The sequence below is a fragment of the Melospiza melodia genome, chromosome 10 (genome assembly GCF_035770615.1).
Source record: "Melospiza melodia melodia isolate bMelMel2 chromosome 10, bMelMel2.pri, whole genome shotgun sequence".
In the NCBI taxonomy this organism is placed as follows: domain Eukaryota; kingdom Metazoa; phylum Chordata; class Aves; order Passeriformes; family Passerellidae; genus Melospiza; species Melospiza melodia.
Window position 1 is genome coordinate 28,814,250 of NC_086203.1, and position 26,587 is coordinate 28,840,836.

General features: G+C 41.9%; 1 protein-coding gene across 7 annotated transcripts in view; it reads left to right on the forward strand.

The window, feature by feature from the left end:
* CHL1 (cell adhesion molecule L1 like) overlaps positions 1-21,885 on the forward strand; it is a 129,059-nt gene extending 107,174 nt beyond the window's left edge. For 5 of the 7 annotated variants that reach the window (XM_063165034.1, XM_063165033.1, XM_063165037.1 and 2 more), the window contains 10 exons: positions 609-679; positions 3,613-3,835; positions 5,041-5,156; positions 5,314-5,518; positions 5,749-5,871; positions 7,032-7,211; positions 13,225-13,386; positions 14,005-14,136; positions 14,874-14,946; positions 16,913-21,885. In XM_063165034.1, coding sequence (XP_063021104.1) covers positions 609-679; positions 3,613-3,835; positions 5,041-5,156; positions 5,314-5,518; positions 5,749-5,871; positions 7,032-7,211; positions 13,225-13,386; positions 14,005-14,136; positions 14,874-14,946; positions 16,913-17,129 — 1,502 coding nt within the window. In that variant the 3' untranslated portion in view covers positions 17,130-21,885. The remainder of the gene's footprint in view (positions 1-608; positions 680-3,612; positions 3,836-5,040; positions 5,157-5,313; positions 5,519-5,748; positions 5,872-7,031; positions 7,212-13,224; positions 13,387-14,004; positions 14,137-14,873; positions 14,947-16,912) is intronic. The other 2 variants (XM_063165038.1, XM_063165039.1) reach the window with 2 other exon arrangements.
* The last annotated feature ends 4,702 nt before the right edge of the window (positions 21,886-26,587 follow it).

Below are 26,587 nucleotides of genomic sequence, written 5' to 3' on the forward strand. Positions count from 1 at the left end.
ACCTCCAGCGCCTCACTTTGCTGATTTTCCACTCTTTGCAGAACTTCATGGACAAACAGTTCCTGCAGAAGGGCTGGGTTTAGAAGGAGCCTTCCAGGAGCACTTGTCAAAAATCTCCATTTACAGAGCATTCACTGGGGCAGAAAATGTTGCCTCCCTGAAAGTCATTTTAGAGGCGAACTGTTCAGCACAGCATTTGCATTCCTTGGCATTTTCTCTCTTTTTCCCCCCATTTGCACCAATTTGAGTTCCCTCCTCAGCTTTCCAGCTGTGTGTGCACCTCTAATGATGCACCTTCTGTTTGCTATCCCCACAGGGAGAAAAATCTCTTCCTCATAATCCCCCCACATCTGGTGCTTTCAAATCCAAAAGTCACAGTTCCATGTTAGCTGGTGGCTCCAACCAACAGGGACACTTAGGAATCCAAACTGCATAAACAACGTGCTTGGGTCCCATCAGCTTTGCTGATCCAAGCCATTCATCTCATGAACGTTTTTTGTTTAAGTGTCTGTCACTAAGAGGGGAATTTCCCATCCTTTTTGGCATTTGAATGCTAAATGCAAATAAACGGGATGTGCAAACTGACCTTGTCACCTGTGTGGTTTCAGCTCCAGATAAAAACCCAGAGAACATCCGAGTTGAAGCTTCTGAACCCAATGAAATGGTGATGAAATGGGAGGTAAGGCAAGATTGGAAAATCCTATAGGAATGATCCTTTATTCTTCTGAAAGATGAATTTGACTTAAATTTATTCTGCATTTTCAACCCCGCTATCATTTTTAGTTCAAAAGCCTGGTTTTTATGTCTGACTTCAGAAGATATTAAAAAAAAATATAGAATTCCTGTAAAGCATAGTGAGAATTCACCAGAATTTGTTCGTCTCTGCTTCTTTTATGCAAGAAACTGCTTCTGCAATTAAAATTACCAGCCAGGCCCAGGGAGGGGATGGGAGGCTCACGGCTTCTGCTCTTGCAGCCTGGAAGTTTAAAAACACCACAGATCCCTTGCCCAAGAGAATGTGAGCTTGAATTTTTACACCAAGAACTAAAGGAATGTGGATAAACCTCCAAAGCCTGTGATGTGCATCAAAGGAATTATGTAAAAGTCTTGAGGATGGTTTCCAGGCTTCAAATTTCCTGGGTTTTAAGCCTTGAGCTTCTGTGCCAGCAGTTGAGTTATGTATTCCTTCATTTAGCACAAATATCCACAACTGTGGAGGGAAGCAGGTTTTTGTTGAGGCTGGAATTACACACAATTTGCATGAAATTTACTCCTCAATCTTCTGCTCCTAGTGAAGAGCAACAGATTTTTCCCCAGTGGGGTAGAATTACATCCAAAATGAAATGGCCCTCAAGATCCATGGGCTTGGACTCAAATGGGATTTTTAACTTAATTGTCAGGGGAGACAATTCTGCCTCTCAGAAAAGGTTGGATTTGATCTTGGAGGTCTTTTCCATCTTTAATGAATCCATAAAATGCAGAGTTCTATTACCCAGTATGTTTACTGGGAAGTACTGGGATTTGAGCACCAGGAACTTCATAAGCACTGCTCAGACAGGGCAAAAGTGGAAGTGAAAGCTGAGCCTGAAAGGAGAGAATGGGATGGAAAGGCTTGGTTAAATCCTGTTGAATCATTAAAATGTTGTTAAACAGGATATTCATTTATTTATGGCATTTCCTGTGTGCTTTTCAGAGGGACTGCTGGGCACTGCACAGGCTGTTTCTGACAGACAAAGGCTGCAGAATGATGTTGATCTGCCTATTTTGGATTAAGAGACCAGCTGAGCTTTACTGACTGGGATTTTCAGGCAAGGATTTGCAGCTCAAAGGGAGATCAAAATAATAGTCAAGCAGGCTGCAATTTAACTCTATCCAAGAAATCAGATTTTTAGGAGGAATTTTTTACTTCTCCAGCTTCTCTTGCAATTCCCATTTCCTGGGATCTTTGCTGTGGAGGTGGTGCCTGTGAGAAAGCTGCCCAATCTCCCAGTTCCTTTGCCTCAGACATCCCAAAGGTCCTCACAGCAGAGCAGATCAGTGGGAATTTTTGCAGATCCCCCAACTTTAGGTCTCCCTGTGCATGAGGAACATCAAAGGGGAATAACTTTCTACTGGTATTTGATGCTATTTCCTGTCAGACCTCTTGGATACAAACCAGCTGTAATATATTTCATATTTTCCTATATTTAAACATTATTAAAACCAGCCTATATGGTGGGAAACCTCCACAGCTGTTCCAGTGTTCAGCTTTTTTGGTAGGGTAGGTGATTATTTAATTTTCTTAATTAAAGTAGTGCATTTTCAGGGAAATAAACTCAACTTGAGGATGTCTCATGACAAGCTATTGCTATACATCTCCTAATATTTAGAAATTCCTGTTAATTAGCTGGAAACCCTGCTGGGATGAATTCTCCAGCTGATTGGTAAAAGCAGAGTGGCCCAGCAGTTGCACATTAAATGTCCAGGCGTAATTTCAACCATTTGGTGTGTAGTTAGAACAAATCTAAATTTTAATGACCCAACTTGCTGTGCTACATAAAATTCTAGGATAAAATGCAAATTTTATCTCTGCTAAAAGGCACACACAGCCTTATGCCAAACTGTGCAATTCAGTAGTGCTGAAGGCATGTGGTTTTACCTCACACAGGCAAACCTGTGGCAAAACAAAACCTGATGTGTGTAGGAGGCAGAAATACGGCTCCTAGCAATTAATCTGGATTTTAATCCAAGCCTTTCACTCCCCTTTCTCTTGAAGTCATGTTGTTGTTGTTCCAATCACCCTCAAATTAAAATGACAGCAAAAAACTCAAAGCTTGGGGGTTTTGCCCCTTTTCTCTCTCAGTGTTGAAACACACATTCCAAAACTGCCACCCTGTTCTTCTAAATTCTTCTAAGCCTTCTGATGTTTACATTTTTGTAATGAATTTTCTCACACACTTTATGCAAATAATTATTGTTTTTACATTCTTCTCTGGAGGAGGAGAAACTTGATGGACTGTTGTCTGGTCCAGTGTCATTGGAGAGGTAGCACTTGCATCCTCCAATCCACTGTCACTTTTGAAAGTCTATAAATGTTGGGGTCAGAAAGTAAACTTCCCTTCTTTTTACCTTGGAGGTTCCCGCATGCGTTGTTTTATTTCATGTCCTAGAATGTCACAGACATATTTTATGAAAAATCCTTTTATTAGGATCTCTTCTCCTGAGAATCTGAGAAGCTTCAGCTTCACTATGTTTTGCTGCTTTGGAGAATTGTTCACCCAGCATGTGAAATTGTTTTTTCTTGATGACCAATGACAGCCACCTGTGTTGAGCTGTGAACAGTCACAAGATTTTATTATCATTCTTTTCTATCCCTTGCTAGCCTTCTGATGAAATCCTTTCTTCTATTCTTTAGTATAGTTTTAATATATCATTTTCTTTTAATATAATATATATCATAAAATAATAAATCAACCTTCTGAAACATGGAGTCAAGATTCTCATCTCTTCCCTCATCCTGGGACCCCTGTGAACAGCACCACACTAGAGTGACACAAAACCATCCCCGCTCCCCTCAGCTGCTGTTTTGTGATTACAACAAAGGCAGACAAGATCTCTTTTGGTTCTCCCCAGCCACTGAAGCCCACGGAGAGGAACGGGCCGGGGCTGGAGTACAAGGTCAGCTGGAGGCAGCGGGGTGTGGAGACAGACTGGAACGAGGAGCTGGTGAAGAAGCACTCCCTGAGCGTGCGGAACGTGCCCACCTTCGTGCCCTACGAGATCAAAGTCCAGGCTGTGAACAATTTAGGATCTGGACCGGAGCCAAACATCACCATTGGATATTCAGGAGAGGATGGTGAGTGGCAGGAGCTTGGCTGTAAAATTGAGGGTTTCTTGTGCTGCAGAACACCCGGGTATGGAGTGATGGATTGGGCAGCCCAAAGCAGCTGGAGTGCCAATGCTCAGCCTGATGGGCTCCATGAGGCATGGACATGACCCATGCTGGGTGCCTGGCTGCCAGCCTGCTGGAGTGTGAGAGGTTTTTTTGGAAAGGTCACTTGTGCTCTCATTAATCTCAGTTGTTGGCTTAGTCTGGGTACTTGCTGAAGGCCACAGTCCATGAGAAGTCTCTGAAGTGTAGCAGTCGGGTTGTACTTGGTAGGGAAAAAATCTGTGGGCTCTGAGGCTTGACCCAACAGTTTAACACTGTCAGAAGTTAAATACTCTGACAATTAGGGACAAACTCGTAGGCGCTGGGTGTTTGAGTGAATTTGCAGACAGAGCCGCATTCCCACATGTGCTGGTGTTACCTTGTCCATGAGTCCCTGCAGAATGTGTCATCCTCTCCAGCCTGGGTTCTGCCCCATGGTTTTACATGGCTCCCACATGGAGTTTCAGTGCTGGAAATGACTCAGTGGTGGTCAGACAGGAGAATCCCCACTGCCCACCCAGAGGTGGTTACAGGAAGGTCTGATAGTGCAGAAGAGGTGGCGAATAGTGAGAACAAGAATAAAGAAACTCCACAGGATGTTTATTTCCTTTGTCTCTCTGTGATGAGTCTAATTTTGCATCTACCAGTGCAAAATCTTCCTCGCAATTCAGTTGTCAATGGATCAAGGCATCCTTTATTTCAAGGAACTGTAATAGCTCTCTGTGTTATGCAGTGATTAAAATCCTACTGTTTAATGAGCTTAGTTGTAAAATGAAATTGATTATAAAAAAAAACCTTTATGATTGCCTTCTTGAGTGCCGTGTTAATCATTTTTTTATTCTTCTCACTGCTGTAAGCATTGCTTGAAACAGGAAATCATAAATACTGGTGTTGAAATTCATGTGTCCCAGTACACATGTATCTCAACCCTCAGCAGAAAAATACAGAAAAATAATGTTTATTGGCCCATTCCACCCACTGGATGCAGGTGGAATGGCTTTTTGCTTGCCTGCAGTGAGACTGCATGAAATGGCACAGCTGGAGCTGGAAAGCCAAGCCCTGGAGCTGGGAACAGTGTGAATCTGGGCTCTTGGAAGTGTTTTTAACACCTGGGACTTTTGTTTTTACAGTTCCAGATGCTGCTCCTGCGCGCGTGTCGGTGGAAGTCATCAACAGCACCCTGGTCGAAGTCTTCTGGTCAGCGATACCAAGGGACAGAGTTCGTGGGCACTTAGGAGGCTACAAGGTTACAAATCTCTCTATAAATATTTGTATATAGTTGAATAAAAAATTAAATTATTCCCAGATTTCAATCTCTCATTTTTGGGATGCTGAGAGAGATCGTGATCATGCTCATCCCCATACAATATAATTTGTTAATAGAAATCCCAATCTCCTCGCAGGTGAACTGGTGGAAAACAAGAAGCATGCTGGATGGAAAGAGGCATCACCCAGAGAAACACTTCCTGACGTTTGTAGGAGAGAGGACCTCTGGGATGATTCCTGGCCTGGATCCCTTCAGTGAATTCCGCTTGACAGTTTCGGGTTTCACCTCCAGAGGAGATGGCCCTGAGAGCTCCCCTGTGTTTTTTGAAACTCCAGAAGGAGGTAAGACAAGAGGAAAATATGGGATGGAGGGACATAAATTGAAATTGTCCTTGGGACAAGGTAAGTTGATTGCCTTATTTAAGGTGATAGTAAAATCTCCACCATTTGTAGAGCACTTCACTCGAAAGGGGAGCTGTGGGTGTTCAGCTAAATTATATCCTCATTTAACAAGAATTTGTACGGGCAGACCTGTTCACTCTCCTCTGAAAACTCATCCCTGTGTCTTCCAGTCCCTGAACAACCACGTTTTCTCAGGATCCTGAACTTTGACCAGGACTCAGTCACTCTGTCCTGGGGGCTTCCCAAGAAGGCAAATGGTCACCTCACTGGCTACATTCTGCAGTACCAGATAAGTATGTGCCTTGTTTGCCTTGAGTTCAGAATTGAAGCAGGATTAGTTAAGGAAAACTCCCAGGTGTGATGTGCACAGAGGCTGCCAGAGGGCAGGCTGCAGATTTCCATGCAGTTTTCCATGCACTTTTCCCATGGAAGCTCCCATTGCTGCCATTCCCTGTCCCACATTTATGGGCTGATTCAATTATTTCATATTGGCAAATTACCCCTAATGTAGTGGCTAAAAAGACTCATAAATTGTAGGTGAACATTTTACTGGAGTGAAGCTCATTTAATACATAGTGCATTGTGATGAGAGCATTCTATGAAGCCACATTAATGTAGCTCTGCACATTATGTCAGGGAGTTTCTCCCCCCTAAGGTGCCTCAGAAGAAACACAAAGGACCACCAGAGTCATGGTGTTGAGTAATCTCACTGAAAACAACCACATACCAGGGGAGTTCTTTTTTCTTGCCTAGGAAAGAAATGAGAAACAAAGACAACCTCAGGCAAGACCCAGTACTTAGCCCAGACTGCCACAACACCACTTGTGTGGTGTGGTGATAATTCAGTCTATTTTACACATTCTTTGAGGGTGGTAAAAGATGAGTCTCTGCCTTATTTTTAAAAAAATAATCACCCATGTACTTTACACTTCTCCCTGCTGATAGCAGAACTGCTCAGATGCCTTTGCATCCAGATCTTCCCTTTGGTTTTGCTGATTATGGTCAGAGTGGATCTATCTACAGAGCTCCAGATCCTTTTTTATCCCCCTCAAATACATATGCATGCAATTTCTCAATAGGTTCATCCATATTCGTTTTTACAGATTTCGTGTGACACTTGCCGCTAATTTTTCTTTATCAGAAAGAATTCCTGGGTCAGGTTGACCTGCTCTCGTAGCAGTCTCTCTGTCTCTTGGTCTTTTCTCTATTTATCTCTGTCCTTCACTGAAGCAGTTTCTCTGAGCCTAGTCTTTTTACGAGAACAGGCAGTCAGACTAAACAGCTACGTTTTCAAACTACAGACTTAACTCAAAGATGTACATTTTGCCTAAATCAAAATGGATTTCCGCTCTGTAAAATTTCCACTTTGTCTCGGAGGCAGCTCCATCATTCCTGCTTTTGTTGGGACATTTTCCAGCAAACACAATCCTGACTGAATGCTCTTCCCTTGCAGTCAACGAGACGCACGAGGTGGGCGCCCTGAGCAACGTGAGCGTGGCCAACCGCTCTGCCCTGAGCTGGCACCTGGCAGGGCTCAGCCCCAGCACCAAGTACAAGTTCTACATCAAAGCCTGCACGGCCAAGGGCTGCGGGAAGGCGGCCACCGAGGAGGGGCTGACGCTGGCCCAAGGCAGTAAGTTCACAAATCCGCGTCCGTGTGGAGAATGGCGGGAAAATGTTGCGTGTAGGTAAAACCTTACAAAATTAGGGCCTTGTTACCTTTGTAAAATCAAAAAAATTATAAAAAATGGCTAGGGCCTGCTGCTTTGGCTAAGTGGGAAAGTGACTCAGCTGAATTGAAGCTGACGCTGGCCCAAGGCAGTAAGTTCACAAAATCCGCTTCCATGTGGAGTAGCTCTGAGAATAGCGGGAAAAATGCTGTATGTAGGTAAAACCTTACAAAATTAGCAACCTTTGTAAAATCATGGCTAGGGCCTGCTGCTTTGGCTAAGTGGAAAAGAACTATGGGAAAGTGACTCAGCTGACTTGGAGGTAGGAAAACAAGTTATAGAACCATGACGTGCTCACATCGTGGTTTATGGTAGTTGGTTGAATTACATTTGTTGTGCTTAAATGGAGTGCAGCTGATAATGGCCTAACTGCTTTAAAAGGCCTGGTTTTTGCAGTAAAGAGCCCTCCTTTGCACCTGCCTGGGGACTCTGCATTACTCTGCTTCATAACAGAAAAATCCATCGGGAATAATCCAGGCTTGACATTTCCTTTGTAATTAGGGGAAGTAAGTTTGTTTTCCTTGCCATGAGAGCAGTCAATGGGCTTTTTAATGTGGCCATGGTGTTCTTCAGGGAAGCAGAGCTCATCTGTTTCGTTTTGCTGTGCAGTCCTGTTTCAGTTCCCACCCATCAACTCCTTAAGCCATGCTGGAATAAGTGAATTGCATTCAGGCACAAACAGAAAATTGGAAATGCAGATAATCTTTTCTCAGTAATACTGTAAAAAAAAATTCTGCCCGTGCATGAAGATGGGGGACTGCCAGCAACATTAGGGTCAGCTGTTTGACATGGAAAATCCAGATAAACATCAAGTTGACTGCATTTGCTCCATTATTTATGATTATTTTATCAGAGACCAGGAGTAAGTGTTTGTCTGCCACTTACACCCTGTGCTGAAACACTGATGTTCAGTGATTTAGAAAAAAATCCCAAGCACTCTATGATAGCTCATCTTTCACTTTCAGCTGAAATGAAATAAAATGTACTGTGCTCAGCAAGTCTGAGAACTCCACAGCACTGAGGAGCAGCTCCTTGCTATTCATCAGAAACCATTGCTGTGCACTTACCCCGGGGAAGGAGAAAAGAGAATGAGATAAGCAAAAGAGTCCTGACTGCATCATTTTTAGCAAAGATAACAGTGTGCAGCAATGTTGATGGAAAATAGAAAAATGGCCCATGTGCTGTTGGACTTCTAAGTTGCAGAATTCTTTTCAGTTACTGGTAAAACAGGAAAACTGTGTTTTAGACCTTCATGTCCCAGTTCCACATCCAGTCAGGAACTGCCATTTGTTTTCTCAAGTAGCAAAACTCTTTCTCAACTCTCTTTTGGCCTCCAGTCTTACTGTAGGATACAGGTACTCACTGGTAGCAGCTATTAATCATCTTGATTCATTATTCATTAAGAAAAGAAAAATACCCCATTTCCCCTCATTAGCTGCCTCTTCTCGCCTTCATTGGGCAACCAGAATAATGTGTTTTGACTCCTTGAAATAACCTTGTCATGGTTTAGAGATGTTGACATTCATTTTGTTCTCATTCTCTACTTTCCTAAACTCTGTTTCAGTGGTGGCAACACCTGATTCTTGTGAAATATTTCTTAGACTAGAGCAGTATAATTAATGTAAGCTGCAAGGGTTCAGTTCTATGATTTATGTGTGCTCCTTGCTGCTTCTCAAGCCACCCTAAATTAGGGCACTGCATCTGTCACTGAGATGCCATTAGAGTTCTGTGTCATTATTTGTTGGCTAAATTGTTCAGATATTTTTCACCTAAACATGATAGGCTGAAAAAAAAATTAAAAATCACTCTTTTCAGTGACCTCCTTGGGGTTTCAAACTGTGGTTTGGGGACCGAGGCAATTGCTCAAAATTAAAACAATCTCTCTTTTTGAAGGAGGGGAGTGATTTCAGAAGTCAAAGTTTATCATTTCAAATGACCCACGTAAGTGACAGATATAAAATGTGGTGCCCTCTGAAATGAAACTCCATGATGGAGCACTCCACGTTTCTTTGGGGATTGATTCAGTGATTCTATAACCACTCTGTTCCAGTTTAATAATAAACCCATAAAGCTCTCGTTGTTCATTTTAAGGCTTTGGAAACTTCCAGTGCTGCAATTCAGCCTTTGCCATGGGTATTTCAGAATTGCACAATGCAATCTGCCAGGAAAGTGGAGATGTTGAGGTGGCAGCTCTGGAGTCATTCACATTTTATTTTTTTTACTTATCTCTATCACTGCTGTTGCTTTAATTTATTTGCAGCTATCCCTGCTACTGTTGTCTGGAATTAGAAAGAAAAGGGAATTTCCTTATTTAATATGTGTGAGGATTCATGTAGTACCACTAAAAACAAATCTGTACAGGGAAAATAACTCAGAAATGAAACCCTTATGGGCAACCTAAGATCTTTATCATTTCTTGATAAAATGACTCTTGAACCTGAGCAAATGGGGACTTGGATTGTACTGAAAAATAAATAACAGCTTAATTTCTGTGGTTTCATTGCACAGAAGAAGGTATGTTGTCCTTAGAAAATGACTGTAATCTCTGTCTTCATATTTTCAGGCAGTATGTCTTAAATGACCTCCAAACTAATTAATTTTCCCCTTGAAAATGTCAATTTCCCCAAGATCATTAGCCCTCAGAAACATAACACAAAATGATGTTCTTCCAGAAGTGAAAAGATTAATTTAATGTAGCAGCCCTTCTTTAACACAAAGCTCCTTTTCATCCAGTGCTGCTTGGGGATTACCAAACACATATTACATGTTGAGAATTATCATTGTGTGTCCTGAAATCCAAGCATTAATGAGAAATTCATCCACATGAAGCCACACAGTTGTAGGTTTATTCTCCAGAGAAGCCAGGAAATAAAAGTTCACCAATTTCATTACATTCCAGTGGCTGTTGGCTCATAATTCCCAAAGGATTTTGGAAAATCTTAGGCGAGGTCCCTATCCCTCAGGACCAAAGACATGTGGGTCCAGCTCTCTTTTGCCATGGGCAAAGTGGAAAAGGAAAAATAAATTACTTTTCCAAATGTAACCACTGCTGCTGTTAGCAGCAAACCTAAGTTTTAGTTCACAATCTAGAAAATCTAATTAAATCAGTGCAAATTGCTTGATCATCATCTTCCCTATAATTTTTTCTCAATAAACTTTATATACAACAGGTTTGCTAATCTCTGTAGTACAAAATAATCCAAATTTAACATGAATTACCTCCTGCACTGAAAAGCCCTGAAAGTGAAGGATACTTGTGCTGCATATTTATACATTTTTTAACAGCCAGGCAGCAGGGGGAAATTAATGGATGTTCAGCTTTGCATTTATTGCAGCAGATGTATTTAGACAGGTATGGTTATAAATTAAGATGCTGCCCACAATTAGTATTTAGCTCTCAGACTGCCAGATTTTTTTTTTTAATATAAGTGTATTTTATAAAAGATGTGCTAACTTTTGGAGAACACTCTGGAAAATCTTCGGGGGTGGTTTCTATTGTTTTTCCCTTTATACCATAATCTTCTATAAAAAATGTGTGTTCTGTTCTCCTCATAAATCTTGGAGCCCAGTAGGAATATTGTAAAATTGCAGTTCAGTGTTTAATGTTCATGCAAGTCCCATGGTGTGGCTGATAAATAGTGGGGGAAGATGAGAAGTGCTGGTGATATGCCTTTATTACTAATGTTCCTTCTCCCTTATTGGAGATTAAAAACCCAACCCAACTGCTTTCAATTTTCTGCAGCTAATTCCTGCAGCTTTCAGGATGTTCCTGGCCTTCCAGAATGTGGAGCTTTGCCTTATCTGTGTAACTTTGCTTTTATTTTTCAGGAGGCCACACTGCTTTTTCTATTCCAGCCACCATACCAGCCCCTTTAGCAAATTTTTCTGCCCTGTAGGGCCCCTGTTGGCTGTCCCACACAGACCAGGAGGAAATGGCATGGAAAGAAACCTCATAATCACACAGCTCTGGACACCTTTCTGAGTTTTAAAGGGAAAAAAAGAGTATTTTGGGTTAGGACATGCTAGATGGAGAGCTGTTGGTAAATCCCCAGTGCCAGGTTAGGCTGGGCTCATCCTCATCCCAAGAGCTCCATCCCAGCCCTGGGCTGCTCCATGTGCCAGGGCAGCTGCAGCATCAGACAGAGCTGAGCAATGAGTGGGCAGAAAAAGGGATTTTTTCAGCCATCTCACTTCCCTCTTTCTGTTTCTCTAAAGAGCTGATGGTCCAGAAAAGGCTCCTACAAGCTGGGAATAAACAGGAGGCAGAGAGGGACTGGTAATGCTGGCTTAAGAACATGCATCACAAACCACCTGGCAGAAGCTTAAGATTTAAGATTTAAGATTACTTCCCAGGAATTCAGGAGAAATTCTTCCTTAGGAGGCTGCTGGTGTGAACACTTTGGGTCATGTATTTTCCATGTCATGCACAAGTGTTAGTGGTATTTAACAGACATTGGGTTGAAGGTTTGTGTTCATTCCTGTTCCTTTATGGATAATATCCCCGTTTTTCTGATGCCTTGATTTTAGAGCATGTAATTAAAATGTACCTGTGGTATCCTGTTGCCTAGTTTTCGGTTTGATTAAAAACTATAGCTGGGTTTCACATACTTCATTTAGCAAAAATTACCCATAGATGGATTAATTTATGCTAATGAGCTGTGCTTCAGTATCAGCAGTGTTTCAGCTGGATGTGTTCTCTCTGGTCCCAGTGGTCTGCTCATTTAACTGCTTATTGTAATACGTGGAGAGCTGCCTTAAAAACTTATCCTGAACTGCTGCTTTGACTGTGCTTGGATTTATCTTAATCTTTTTTTTCTTTTTTTTTCCCTTCAGCTGTCAACTCAGCCTTAATCTCCAGCAGCTTCTTGCTTTGCTTATTTACTAGTTGAAGTATTAATGAGCATTGTTCTCCTGTCAGTGCTAATTGGCCGAGCAGTTTTCAGATTATACTTTGTGCTCAAGCCTTAGTTTAGATGGCTTTGGACAAAACAGGCAAATCAGGCGACTGAGAACAATTCAGGAATTATTTTTATTAAGTGCAGCCCCCCTCAAATTTTTCTCCTGCCATTGAGGACACCTCTTACATGTTGTAAGAGATCCCTCTATGTCACACACAGTTCTGAATTTGCTGAGTGGGCTGTTCATGTCCTGGCAGTGATTTTCAACTCCTGTAATGTCCTTTCTCCTGCTTTCCACAAAAGCTCTTCTGAAAAATCTCATTTAATGCCCACAATCTGAATGCAGATGGGGTTACAGGAGGTGTTTTGCAAATAACAAGGTTCCATTAACAGAAGTAGTGGAATTTACCTTTTCCTAATCAAATATTAAACTCATCAGCAACACTTAAATGCCTAAATGTCCATTTACAGGCAAATTGTCGAGTTTTTTCTAAACCAGTGCTTTGTGCAGTCATTGTGGAATTTAAAAGGACATAGAAAATCACTGTCAGGAGAGAAGCAAGCACAAATCCCACTGTTAATTTTTTCTGGGAGACATATAAGGATCCATATCCAGCTAACAAGCTGTCTGTGCTTCCCTGCTGAGTTCAGTTCAATGGGAGAAGCATCAAACCCCAGATTATCCATACAAAGCAAGCCCATTTGCAAGTTGTAATTTTTTAAGCAGGCATTAGTTCAAGCAGATCCATAATCCCCCATCAATATTAACTTTCATCCTGGGAGATGAACAAACCCCTTCCTGAACATCAGGATTACTCTGGTCCGCCGTTGATTTCATCTGACGGAACGTTAAAAGTCAGTGGGGAATGTTTGGGGAATGTTTGGAAAATCAGATTGCCCGATGCCAAATGTTTAAAATTCCTTGTTGTGTTCGTGTGTTACTTGTAACTGTGCATTTCCTAGGCTCCTTGTCCATGAATGCCATTAACCCTGTGCCTTGGCTGTGTGCATTCCGTAGGTAAAGGCAGCGGCAGGATTTCAGACGCGGTAAAGCCCACCCCAAAGTTTCAGCCCAGCGAGGCCCTTGAGCCTGGCACTGAGTACACAATCCGCCTAGTGACTAAGAACTGGGTGGATAACAATAGCATTTTTGAAGATGTAATTGAGACCAGGGGGAGAGGTGAGACACGAAGCCCTTCGAGGCGCTGAACGTTTGTTTTTCCATGTGAATCCATGCTGAGGTTCCTGTGCACTGTGAGTGTCCCAAACTCATTGTTCTGTGCTCTGGGGTTGAGGTTGGCCCTTTGCAGTTGAATCCCATGGCAGCACAAACACATCCCAGGCTCTTGGCTGAGCCCTGTGCTTTACAACAGCCTGGAACAATCCCAAATCTGTGCAATGTAAGAGGGCAGTGGGATAAAGCCCATAAGGGGCCAGTTTGGTGCTCTGCATGTACTGGGGGCACTTTTACCTCTCTCTCTTTCACAAAACTGCTTTTGCATGAGAGGCTTAACAGCTCTGTGCTCAGCTTTCCTGTGTAGTGCTAATCCTGTGACTCAACTGCTCTCTCAGAGCCACCTTGCCAAGTGTCTGTGCTGTCCCTTGTCCCCGACACGCTCCCCTCCAGTCCCAAATGTCTCACTCTGGACATTCCTGTTGCAGCTGAGCACCATCAGTAGCCATAGGCTGATTCCATTAAAATCCAGAGAGGACCATGATGTGTTTATGTTATTGTGGGGTGCTGCCCTTTCCCTCTGATTGATTTTCTCCCTTTTTGCTCCTCACCCATCTCCCCAAGCCTACGCTGGCATTTACGAGGGGATTTCCACCCAGGGCTGGTTCATCGGGCTGATGTGTGCCATCGCCTTGCTCACCCTGCTGCTGCTGACAATTTGCTTTGTCAGAAGAAATAAAGGAGGCAAATATTCAGGTAAATGGATTTATTGTCCTTTCCCTCTGCTCACATGTTAATAACTAGCATTCTTCAGAGGTTCCTCTCTGGGGGCCGCAGGGCCGCGAGCACAAACATCCAATTAGGATTTGTAGCTTTTGATAAATATCCACGGAAGGGGTTGTAATGAGTGTAAGTGGAGCTGTGCTGTGTGCTGCTCACAGAGCCTGCAAAGGCCTTTCCCAGCACTCCTGGAATATTCCAGCATTTAATCCAGCAAGATCGTTCCTGCTGCCCCACTTTCCACCCTGGGAACTGCTGCTGGACACACGGACAGAACTTCCACAGGCACATTAACAGTGGAATATTTTGCTAAAAATTACCTCTGTCACCTTCCAGGCAATGAGTAAGGATTTAGGTAAATGTATTAAGGTCAAAGTCTGGTTGCCCAAAGAGGTGGTGGCTGCTCCATCTCTGAAAACATTCAGTGCCAGGTTGGACGGGATTTGGAGCACCCTGGGACAGTGGAAAGTGTCCCTGGTGGCACTGATGAAATTTAAGTTCCCTTCCTACCCAAACCATTCCATGATTCTATAAATACTTGCTCATAATAAATCAGGGAATGGTCCCAAACTCGTGGAAGCTCCCAGGTTGTGTCCAGCCAGCTCCAGCCCAGCCTGGAGGTGAGTGCAGATTGTTTTCCCATTGCCCCCGGGAAAAGAAAAATCCATGGCAGAACACAACACAGAGATCTGTCCTTTATTTTATTTGCACAGTGAAAGAAAAAGAAGATTTGCATCCAGATCCCGAAGCTCAATCAATAAAAGATGAAATCTTTGGGGAATATAGGTAAATAGGACCTGCTTTCACAAGGCTTTGTGTTTCTTGGGGTTTTGTTTGTTTCCAAATCATTATTCGGGACATTTTTATGGCATGCAATTAATGCTGTTTTTCATTTTCAAAGCAAACCTCATAGGAGTGGATAAGAGTAGGAATATAAAGGTATATCCAGTATATTTCAATCCATCCAAGCTGGGATATAAGGAAATGCTGATGTATTGATGGTTATTTTTCACTTTTTTGTTTTTTTAATTAGCATTGTATGAATAATGTAAATATATAGGATAATTTGGGGTGCTGCTGAAAAGCCCACTGAAGTCAATGGATTGAATTCTATGTCTTCAGTGGGTTTTTGAAACACAGACCCAAATCATGTAATATGGGGAATTTTGGGGAAGAAAACAAAGAAAAGTTTGGAATATGGTAAAGAATATTATAAAACCAAACATCTCTCTACAGAAATCCCTGTAGGAGAATTGAAATAGCCACTTTGGCTGCTTTAAAATAACTAAAACTTCTAGCAATATGTATTTGTGATATGAAGGAAAATACATAATTGTAAGAACCATGCTGGAAAACTGGTGTTGCTGCCCTTAAGGGCATAAAATTGCTGTTGAAATCCCACTTATATATACTACATTATTTGTACTGGAGTAGGGTTTTTTTTTTCTGCATAATTTCATCTTTATTTAATTTTTAATGCTTTCTAATGGGACAAATATTTAGAAAGGTAAGAAAGCCCTGAGGTTAATAACTTTGACCCCTTCCTTTCCCCCTGAAATCCAAACTTGTCTTTTTTCTGAGGAGAAATGCCCTGTGCAGAAAAGTAGTGATTTTTTTTTCTGTGTTGGTTATGCACAGAGTATATTATTATATATTATTACTTATATTGAGTCCATCCTGAAGAAATGAAGCTCAGGTTCATTTCTCTGTCCCTCCTTAGATAAAATTGCCAAAGATTTGACCCGGAGTTGGCATTAGCAGCAAGGGCTCTCCTTGAGTAATTATGTCCCTAAATCAGAGGCCTAATTTAATTTTTTTTTATATAATCTTTTAATATTCCCCCAATCCCCCCAAATGTCCTGTTCTTGTTCCTCTTCTGTGGTGCCATTAGGAGGAATGGCTACTGAAATTCCACTTTTTTCCCAGAATTTTTGTGGTGGGCCTGTCCTTTTTTATGGAATTTTCAGTGAATAGAGTCTGCAGACATTCATTCTGCTTTGGTTTTTCCCAGTTCTTCCCCTTTTCCCTGGAATTTTCACTGGACAAAAACTGCAAAGACAAAAAGATGCAGACATTCATTCTACTTTGTTTTTTTCCCAGTTCCTCCCCCTTACCAGGGGCAAACTCCAGTGAGATAAACTCTGGTAAAATAAAATAACAGCAGGGGGGAAAAAAAAGGGGGACAGCACCTTTATTGGTCATTTAAACTCAAAGGGATGCTCCCAAAGCAATGAGATGTTACCCACTGAAGTGATATCACCTAACCCACCCACTTCAAAAGGAAAATTGAATAAATAAGCTCTGAATGTTTTCCAGTGTTTTGTAAAATGAGAAGTGAGGTTCCAAAGATTTGACATCAGCCCTGGTGGCTGGAACAGACCCCTCCAATCCTTTCCAGCATTCCCTTTTCCTTCCCCTTCCCTCTCTGTCCATTCTGTCTGCCCAAGGCAAAAAGGGGAAAAAACCCAAGTAAATGAGTACTGGTAATTCCCATTAACCATTTAATTTGGTTGGAATCATGACAGAACCCCACGTGGGTGAGCTCAGATGTGTGAGGAGCAGGGCAGGACTCAGAGATCAGATCATCCTCACTATTCCACCCACACGTCCCTCTCTCTCCCCTTCCCAAGGCAGGAGCACGTCCCTCGAGTGTCCCTCGAGCACTGCAAGGCAGGTTTTTGGAATTCGGATTTTTGGAAAGGCAGGTGCTTGGAAAGGCAGGTTTTTGGAAAGGCATCTCTTTATTTTGTAGTGACAGCGATGAAAAGCCGCTGAAGGGCAGCCTCCAGTCACTTAACGGGGACATTAAAGCCACTGGAAGTGCTGATAGTCTGGTAGATTATGGAGAAGGGGAGCATGGCATGTTCAATGAAGATGGTTCATTTATTGGAGCTTATTCTGGATCTAAGGAAAAAGGATCAGTGGAAAGCACTGGGAGCTCTACGGCGACTTTTCCTCTCCACGCCTAAAATTGGTGTTTAATTGTGGTGTTGTCCTGGTTAGCTCCCCACAGTTACCTCTGTGCTGGGGAGCTGGGTGCCAGTTGAGCCAGCCAGGAAAATCCTGACATCCAGGTAATATAAAAACAAGTCACTGCCACTAAAAGATGATTTTTCCATCCTAATTTCTATGTGTTTTCTTCTGAATAAAACAGAGTAATTCTTTTTTCTACACGATGTGTTAGTCTGAGCAGAGTTTGCTCTGGTGGTACATCTGTGTCCTTGCCTGCTGCTCCAGGTTGGAGTATGTTTCTCTGTGTAGTATTTTTGCCCTGTATGGCTGTTGTCACAGGTATGTGTTTAAAATTCCCTCATGGCCTTGGTTACAACCTCAAGGTTATGGCACCAACAAAACCAGGTTACTCTGTAAAGTGACACAACGAGGAAAATTAGGATTTAAAATACCAGAGAAATATATTCTATATATTGTATAATTTTTTTCCTAAAGAATTAAATCCCTTTGTGTATGATATTAAAAAAAAAAAACTGTTTTAGTGGTTACAGCTGACGTCAATTCCAATACTTAGAAATGCAGCTTTACCCACAGGAGAGTGTGGGTGAAGCTGCTGCCCAGTAGCTGGCACTATTTCCTTAAATATGTTAAGCTGCAGCTCTTTCCTGTGGCAAGGCAAAACAGGGTTCCCATCCACCATCACTCGAAATATTTTTAATTTTTCCCAGCTGCAAGCTGCATTTCTAAGCAAACTCCTTGGTGTCTGTCTCATATCTGTATATTTGTGAGCTAGCCAACATTTCATGGAGACGTTGTACATATGATATTAATATTGACACAAGTCCAGAGCAGCCTGGTTTTATTTTGAATTGAGACATGTTGCTAGCATGGGTCTGTATAGCTGTGTAGGAATGAGTAGATTTGCTTCTCAATATGGATTTGGACCAGCAGAATTAGTTTCCAGAAGGAGTTGTGTGTATAGGAATCATCCAAACCTCTCACCATTCAAGCAGCACCTAAACTAGACCTACCTGAATTTCAAGACTTCATTTCTTTTCAGCCTATTCACTGTTAGATAAACAAAAAACAACAAAAGCAAAGAGAAAACATTATGGTAGAGTTTGTTTTCCTATTTTGTTGACTGAATGCTGGTTTAAATCTGGTTCTTTGCCTCTCCAACACTAACTCAGCCGAGCTGTACAGCACATTTTTTTGATCTTTTTGTATTGGAATCTCCTGAATCTCTTTTTAACAGCATTTCTATTTTTCAATCTGCTTGCTTGAGTAGAGCATCAACGTGGCTTCATTTCTTCTGTCACTCCCATTATGAAAGTTTTCCAGTAGTTCTTGCAGGAGGAATAGACCCTAAAAGCTGTTTGGCATCCTGATAGCAATTAGGCAAATTTCCCCAAATGGCTCCTCCACAATTTCAGTGGAAGAAAGAGAGGAAGCAAGAATTACTCCCATGGTTCTGAGTTTCCAGCAAGGGCTACAATTAAGCCCAGGGAAATGCAGATTTTTCCCAGTGGATCCCACACAGCTCCCGCCAGGCTGGGGCTGCTCCTCAGAGCTTGGCAGTTTCTGGAAGCCTTTGGTGCTGAAGCTTCTGCTTATCTGTGCCTCTTTTTGGGGTTTTATTGGAGCTTTTTGTGTAACTTCTATTTGGGAAAAGCAAACACCAAACAGCCACCCCAAAAGCCCCTTTCAGGATATGAGTATAAAATGGTGAGTGGAAATCTGCCCTCAATTAAAAATTATCCCATCTCATATCAGTGACCCACATTATTCATTTTTTATTACTTATAGATATTTTCTGTATTTCACTCAATCCAAACACCAAAAAAGGTCCAAAAGCCTTTTAATTTTGGAGGGGAAAAGTAATTTTCCAAAAAAGGGAGTGCACAATTATAGAAATGTGAAAATTGGCATCTCATCAACAGAGACATTTCCCAGCAGCATCTTTATCTGCTGACTCGTGTCTGCTGCAGCCCGAACCAGATTAAATCTAAGGACTGATTAGGCTTGTGACAACCTGCTTGCTTTGGTCTGGTTTTCATGTATTTCCTTTGGGAATCATCTGCAGTGATCAAACATCTTTGAAAATTAGGGAATAAAATTGGGGTGGGCTCCCCCAAATCCTGACTTTGGGCTGGGGGGCTGTTCCTGCACACACCCATCACCTTTTCCTGCATTATCACTGCAGATAAACCAGATCCCTCATCCCAGAAAATGCTTGTGTTAAACAATGTTAAATTTCTCTGTTTCAGGCCATATTAGTGAGTGTCAGATGCTCCAATAATGGATATAAATCCCCCATGCAGCTCCTGCTCTGTTGCTGCTCAGAGGTGTTTGTGATGTGCTGGTGGTGCTGCTTTTCCCACTCAGATTTTAATTCTCAGTCTTAAATCTTGATGGTGGTGTTCCACAATGCCTCAGGACCTAAAAATCAAACAGGGAGGAAAAGATGTGCAATGGAACCTGGATTTTTGAACATGGGTTTTGAGGAATATGCCCAGTGAATATTAAACAAGTGGCTCAAACTCCCAGGAAATCTCACTCACTGAGCTGTTTTCTCTTCCCCAGTCATTTATTTTCCTTTTTTCCCTGCACTGGGATTTTTTTCTGCTGTAAAGGTACCCTGAAAAGTGCTAGTTGGTGATGGTTTTTTAGAGATTTTTTTTTTTTTTCAAAAGTATATTAACAGAGCAAGCTGAGGTTTTCCTGAGGAGATTTTTGTCATTGCAGGGAGCTGGGCTGTGTTTTTGTCATGGTTTGTGTAAGCTGAGAGGAAGTGTGACTATGTAGCTCACTAAAAGTGTCACCAACTGCTCTGCAGTTCATAGAAAATTCCTGACTTGGAAAGGATCTACAAATTCATCCAAATCCAGCTTCTGCCCCTGCACAGAACAGCCCCAAAATCACACCCTATTCTGAAATAGTGCATTGAGCATTAAATCTTTGCCTTGCTTTGTTTGGGATTTTTTTGGATTTTTTTTTTCTTTTTCTGGCCAGGGGTGTTTATTAAAATTACCTGCTGGAAATCCATGGGGATTTCATTAATTAACACCTCGCAGGGAATTCCAGCCTGCCTGCTGGGAGGAGGGAGTCCAGCCATGGGAGCAGAGCAGGGAATTGTTAATTATCCCATCCCAGGTTGGGCCAATTGGTTCTGGCACATTTTGCCTCGGAACAAATGAGAGGAGAAATGGCACTTTCAGATTTGATGCCCAAATCAGGCCAGGATGTAATTCCACCCATCAGGGAGGAGGCATTTCCCTGGCCCCACAAATCCAGGGTTGGGGATTTAAAAACCACTGAAAGAAGAGAGGTATGGGTCTTGCTGAAAAAGTTGTGCAGTTTTGACTGTGCATAAGATTAAATGAATAAAATCAGGTCTTCCTAAATAAAGTGGAAAAACCCTCTGTCCTTTCTCCCAGGGGAGCTGTTTGGATTCCCAGAGCAGCCTAATATTGATAATTTTTCTGTAATTTCATATATATATATACACATATACACACACAGAGACAGACATACATATATGTATATATATACGCATACACATACATATATTTTAAAATTGAATTACATTATCAAGTACCTGCAGGAACAGCCCCATCTTCCCTCTCTGTCAAAATTAGAGGATCCAACCTCCAGAAACCCTCGTGGCTCTGCACTCCAGCAGGATAAAAGCACAGCCCTGGGCATCAAAGCCCTGCTGGGGCTGGATCTGTAGGAAGAGCATTAGGAATCAAATCTTCAGGAAAAGAATTAGAAATCAAATCAGGAAATTACTTTCCCCCTCTGGATAAAATCATGTGTTCATGTAGAAAAAAATTTTAAAACCTTTCTTGTAACTCACATCATAAATGGATCTAATTAGCAAGTGATTTAATGATTTATTTTTTTTTTAATGATGGGTATTTGTTCTGCTGTGTTGATGTTGCACAAATTCCAGTGAGTAGCTCTTTTCCTGGGAACTGCTTCCAATGGCTGAATGGCTTCAATCCAGACCATGAGAGGTTTTCATCAAAGTTTTCAGGCCAATATTATTTTTGACATGAAAGCAAATAGTAGCACAATCTTTCTATATATATAAAAATAAAGGTAGAGTTTTTAACAGTGACCACATTTTGTAAAGAAAAGTTAGAATAACATTCACTGCTCCTTGAGCTTTTGAGAGGAAACCTCAGCATCATTTTAACAGCCATTATTTTGCAGATGAGAAGTGTGTTTAGGTTATTTTGCTTATCTGTAAGAACAGATAGAAAGAAAGGAAATTCTTCATGGAGAATTCCCTTTGTTTGCCAATGGATCACACCCTCAGCTGCATCTCTGTCAGTGTTTATGACAAAAAAAATCAAGGTACAAACCACTCTGGAGTAGCAGGACATGTTTACATTGCAGCTCTGGATCTCTCATGTCAAATCTCAAGTGATCTGCACTGATTTGTTCTGTTTTCAGGCAGGAGCCCCTCGGGGGCTTTGAGCCAAAGCATTCTGTCTGTTCGTTTTTTATTATTATGGTTCTGACTTTAAACAAGAGACTTTGTAATTTCATGAGAAAAAGATCAAAGCAAATGTGGTGTCACCATCACAATGTTACTTTTTTGGGAGCTAAATGTTAGTGTGCATTGATTAAAGTTTAGAGAAACGTGTTGTACTGTAGTTGCTGTTTGTACCACGCAGATGTGCACGTACGGTTTGAAAAGATATTTTCATTTTACATGAAATACAACTTTGCTAATAAAAGTTTGACTTGATGTAATCTTCAAAAGCCTTGGCTGCAATCAGCAAGTTTCTTTTGTTTGATTTGGGGGTTTTGTTTGATTCTTTTTTCACTTGACTCTGTTTATTTGCTGGGAATCTGATTGAATTGGGACTCACAGCCCTCTCTGGGCTGTGACGTGTGGGGGTTTTGGGGTTTTTTTGGTTTCACACCAAGGTTGAGCTGCCCTTGGCTTTCACTGGGATTTCTGGACACCATGGATCACCAGCCCTGTAGATATGACAGCAAAGCAGGATGAAGCTGGCCTGCAAACAGCCTGAATTTAAATCCTCATTGATTCCATGAGATCCTCTCCTGGACCAAACTATCACCCTGTGTACTGTTAGCATCTCACACAGATTTTACTCACCCTGTACACTGTTAGTATCTCTCACAGGCTTTACTCACCCTGTACACTGTTAGTATCTCTCACAGACTTTACTCACCCTGTACATTGTTAGTATCTCTCACAGGCTTTACTCACCCTGTACACTGTTAGTATCTCTCACAGGCTTTACTCACCCTGTACATTGTTAGTATCTCTCACAGGCTTTACTCACCCTGTACGTTGTTAGCATCTCACACAGACTTTACTCACCCTGTACACTGTTAGTATCTCTCACAGGCTTTACTCACCCTGTACACTGTTAGTATCTCTCACAGGCTTTACTCACCATTTAATCAGCACAAAACCTCCCAGCACACAGAGTTTCTACTCCTCTTCATTAAAGATCACCAGAGTATTGGTAATCTTATCAATATCCAGGCTCACACAACCCAATAATACCTTATTTTGTTGGTTTTTTAGGGAAAACTACACTTGTGCCTAAAGTCTGGAATCTGTATGTATTAATTTTACAGGAATTTAGCAAATGGGCTTTGTTTGCCAAGGAAAACATCCCTTCCCTCTGCCCATCACCAATACTCTGTTCTAGGATTAATTCTACTCTGTCTGTCCATGGGAAGGTTCTGCAGGTAAACACAAATTCCCTCTCCTGATACCTGGAACAGCCAAAGTGAGGACTCAAGAAAAGACAGCAGACAAATCTGTGGCAGTTGATATTGCTGGAAAATCCATTTTTTAATGTATTTAACAGGAAAGACCTGGTTGATGCTCAAGAGCATCACCCTTGATGCTGGTGTGGCTACTGTGCTGCTCTGAGTGTATCTCACTGTATAATTTATAATAATAATAATAATAGTTATTATTATTATGTATATAATATATAATATATAATATATAAATAATGATTATTTATTATTTATTATATATTAATAGAATATAATTTAATATATAATTCATAATTCACTAATATCTGAGCTCTGCACATTTCTAAACCTCATTTAACAAGACTTGAGTGGGGTTTTTGAAACCCACATGATGTGGCTAAACCCACCCAGGAGAGCTGGAGCCCCATTTCATTCTGTGGTATTCTGAGTGTATTTCACTGTATTTCAGTGAAAGAAATTCTCCTTTTTTTTCTTTTTTTTGCCACATGTTTTTAGCTGCTTCACTTCAGGACGTTTTTCATGCATTCTTCACCTGCAAGAACTGAATACACTCATTGGGAATGCAGGCCTGTGCTAACAGGCATTCACCTTTCAGGGAGGCATCAAGGGCATCCCAAGAAGGTTTTATTAGAATTCGTATCCTGGAATAATGAGATTTACACTTTTCTCAATAGCATAATGGGGAGGAGAAAGTCCCACAATCATGTGCTTCACTGGAGTGAGAATAAAGGTGCTGCTGCCACCAGCAGGTGTGTGGGAGCAGATGGCACAGAAGTTTAAGGATAAAATATGGGATAAAATTCAATTTATATGAAACATGCATTTAAAAATATTCCTGGACTATTTAAAATGAGAGTAAAATAACTTCCACGGGTGCAGGAGCTCTGGTTAATTATGATTTAATGTTAATAAATATTTGATGTTTTGCTTTTGAGACAAAGTTGTCATTATTAGACCTGGCTTGGGGGCTGAGCATTCCTTCTAATGCTCAAACACTGCACTCTGTTCACAAGGAAATGTCATCACTTCTCCACTTCAGCATCTGTTCATCAGCTGGGAACGCAGAGGAGCCCCTCAGGGAAACACCAGCATTTCACTCTGCTGAAATGTCTCAGCTCTGCACATTTCCAACCTCACTGAACGAGGCTTGGGAGGTGTTTTCACTGTGCTTGAAGCCCACATGATGTGGCTGAACCCACCCAGGAGAGCCGGAGCCCCACCCATGCCCTGGATGTAGAAATGGGCATTTCTGTAAAAAAACACCACTCTTTGCATTTCAGGTTTTATTTTTTTCTGTAGAATTTGTATTTCTATGCTTCATATCCCTCCCAGCCTGGGGTTACAGCATGTTCTTCACCCTTTGTTTGGAGCATTGGGGCAGGAATATCTCAAACCAGAAAACATGCAGCAGTACCTTGAGCTTGGGTGGGTTTATTTTTGCTTTTACCACCTAGTTTGGTTTGAGAGTCCCAAAACTTGTTTGCAGTAGTTTTGTTGACTCAAAACTCTAAAAATGGATGTTTTTGGTGGCTGTGCTTCAGCTGGGATGGGGTGAGAAGCAGGGATGTGAGGAGGAGCAGGAACAAGGGGCAGCTGTGGCACAGGACCAGCGCTGGGTCAGTCCCAATCCCTCCTCCTGCAGGAAATGAGCTACAGGAGGAACCTCTTTGTTAATTATCCTGGGGGCAAATCAGCTTTTCCTTCCAGTTTGGGATGGAATGACCTTCGTGGTGAGAAGTGACTTTCCCCCAGCTCTGGGATGGGGCAGCTCTGGTGTGGCAGCAGGAGCAGAGGCTGTGCCTCCCACACCTTTCCTGGGCTGGGATGGACCTGGAGCTGCTGGAACTCCATGGGAAGATGGACCAGGTGAGAGCAACCAGCAGTGGGAACGGGGGTTTGGTGCTGCTTTACCTGGAAGAGGATGTCAGAGGACCCTGCTGAACAGATCTGGGTGGCTGTGGTCCCTCCCAGTGGTTTTTGCTGTCCCAGGGCTGGTTTTCCCCATTTTTCCCATGGCTGCTCTGCTGTCTTTCTTTTAGAATGTTTAAAGGGTTGGTTTTTTTTTTGTCCCTAAGGCAGCCAGGCTGCCTCTCCTGTACAAGCTTGGTTGTTTTCTTCCCCCTCCTGACTATCAGGATTTATCTGTGTTGGTTGATCCCTCAACTCTTCCGTTTCTGGTCTTGGAGAAGTTCAGCCAGTTTTGTGTCTGAGCTGTGTTCAGGATTCTTCTTCCCTGTGAATATTTCTCATCACCTGTAACTCCCTCATCTCTTTGGGGAAGTTGTATTTCATTGACAGCTGCACCTGGGTGTTTGAATTTAGCATGGATGGAGGTGTCTGAACTTCCAGCCTTTCTCAAAAAACAAAATATTCAATTTTGTTTTTTTTAAAAAACACAACAATTTGTCCAAAGAAATTCCCATTTGCTCCTCTGGGTGATGAAGAGAAGATGTGAGCAGGAGTTCAGCCCTCCCCAGTGTGTCACTGGTGTGGAACCTGCCTGGTCCTGGTCCTGGGCTGGGATTTATCCTGGGAATTGCTGCTGCTGCTCCCTCCTGTGCATCCCTGCAGAGGGCTGGGCACATGGGGCTGCTGCTGCTTTCAAATGAGTTCCTTTTACGATTATTTATTAAATAATGAAAAGCATAAATGCACTTTCTAATAAAAATCACCTTGCTATGTGTAAGCCTTTATGACTTCAGGCAGCCAACGTTCTGAGCATTTATTTTCCTCTAAGTGGCAATTTATGTGAAACATGCATTAAAAAAATATTCCTGGACTATTTAAAATGAGAGTGGAGTAGCAACTTCCAGTGGTGCCGGAGTTCTGGTTAATTATTTATCATTTTGAAATGTACATTTTCCAAGCTCAGCATGGAGCCCAGAGGCCACTAAGTAAATAAATTTACATAAAATGCAGTGAAATCAGATCATTTGACACAGTAATTCACCTAATTAAAAAAAAAAAAAATGAGGAAAAAGAGTTGCTGCAGAGAGGTGTCAGCAGAGGGATGTGGCAGTGACAAATGGAGTGGGAATAGCTCTGGAATACTGAGAGGTGGGAGAGCACCTTGGAAGCTGCTAAAGCCACTCATTTTCATTGTTTCCTCATCAGGATGAGCTGAGGAGGAAACTGTCTGCTGGAAATATTCCCTTTGCTTCATTTCCCACAATTATCGGTTGTTGAGAACTTAAAATGCATTGATTGGTTTCTTGGAAAATATTTACTGAAAACCCAAATATCTTCACTTTTTTTAGTGCATTTTTTATGACTCCAAGGCTGCAGATTATTTCCTGTCCTGAGGCCTCTTGGCTGCCAGGTTTTATTCATTTTCTGAGGGTTTTTTCTGGGTGTTGTTCTCCTCTGCTGGGCTCAGTCACTCTCCTGCCAAGGTTTTCACTGTCCCAGGGCAGCAGCATCTCCTTGGCTTTACCTGGATCCAACTTTTCTGAACTTTTCAGCTCCTGGAGCCCCAGAATGACAGAATTAACAATAGGAGGAAGAACTCGGGTGTTGTGCTTTCAGATTATTTCAATAAGGAGAAAATACATGTACAGCCTACCTCAAGAGTAAAGGTCATCCAGTTTAGTCTGATTTATTGAGAGCTTTACGTTGCAGATCACTTTTTGAAAAGAAATAGTTACAAAACTTCTTCCTTTTGGCTACATAATGCCATGGGGGAATGGAAGAACCATGTGCT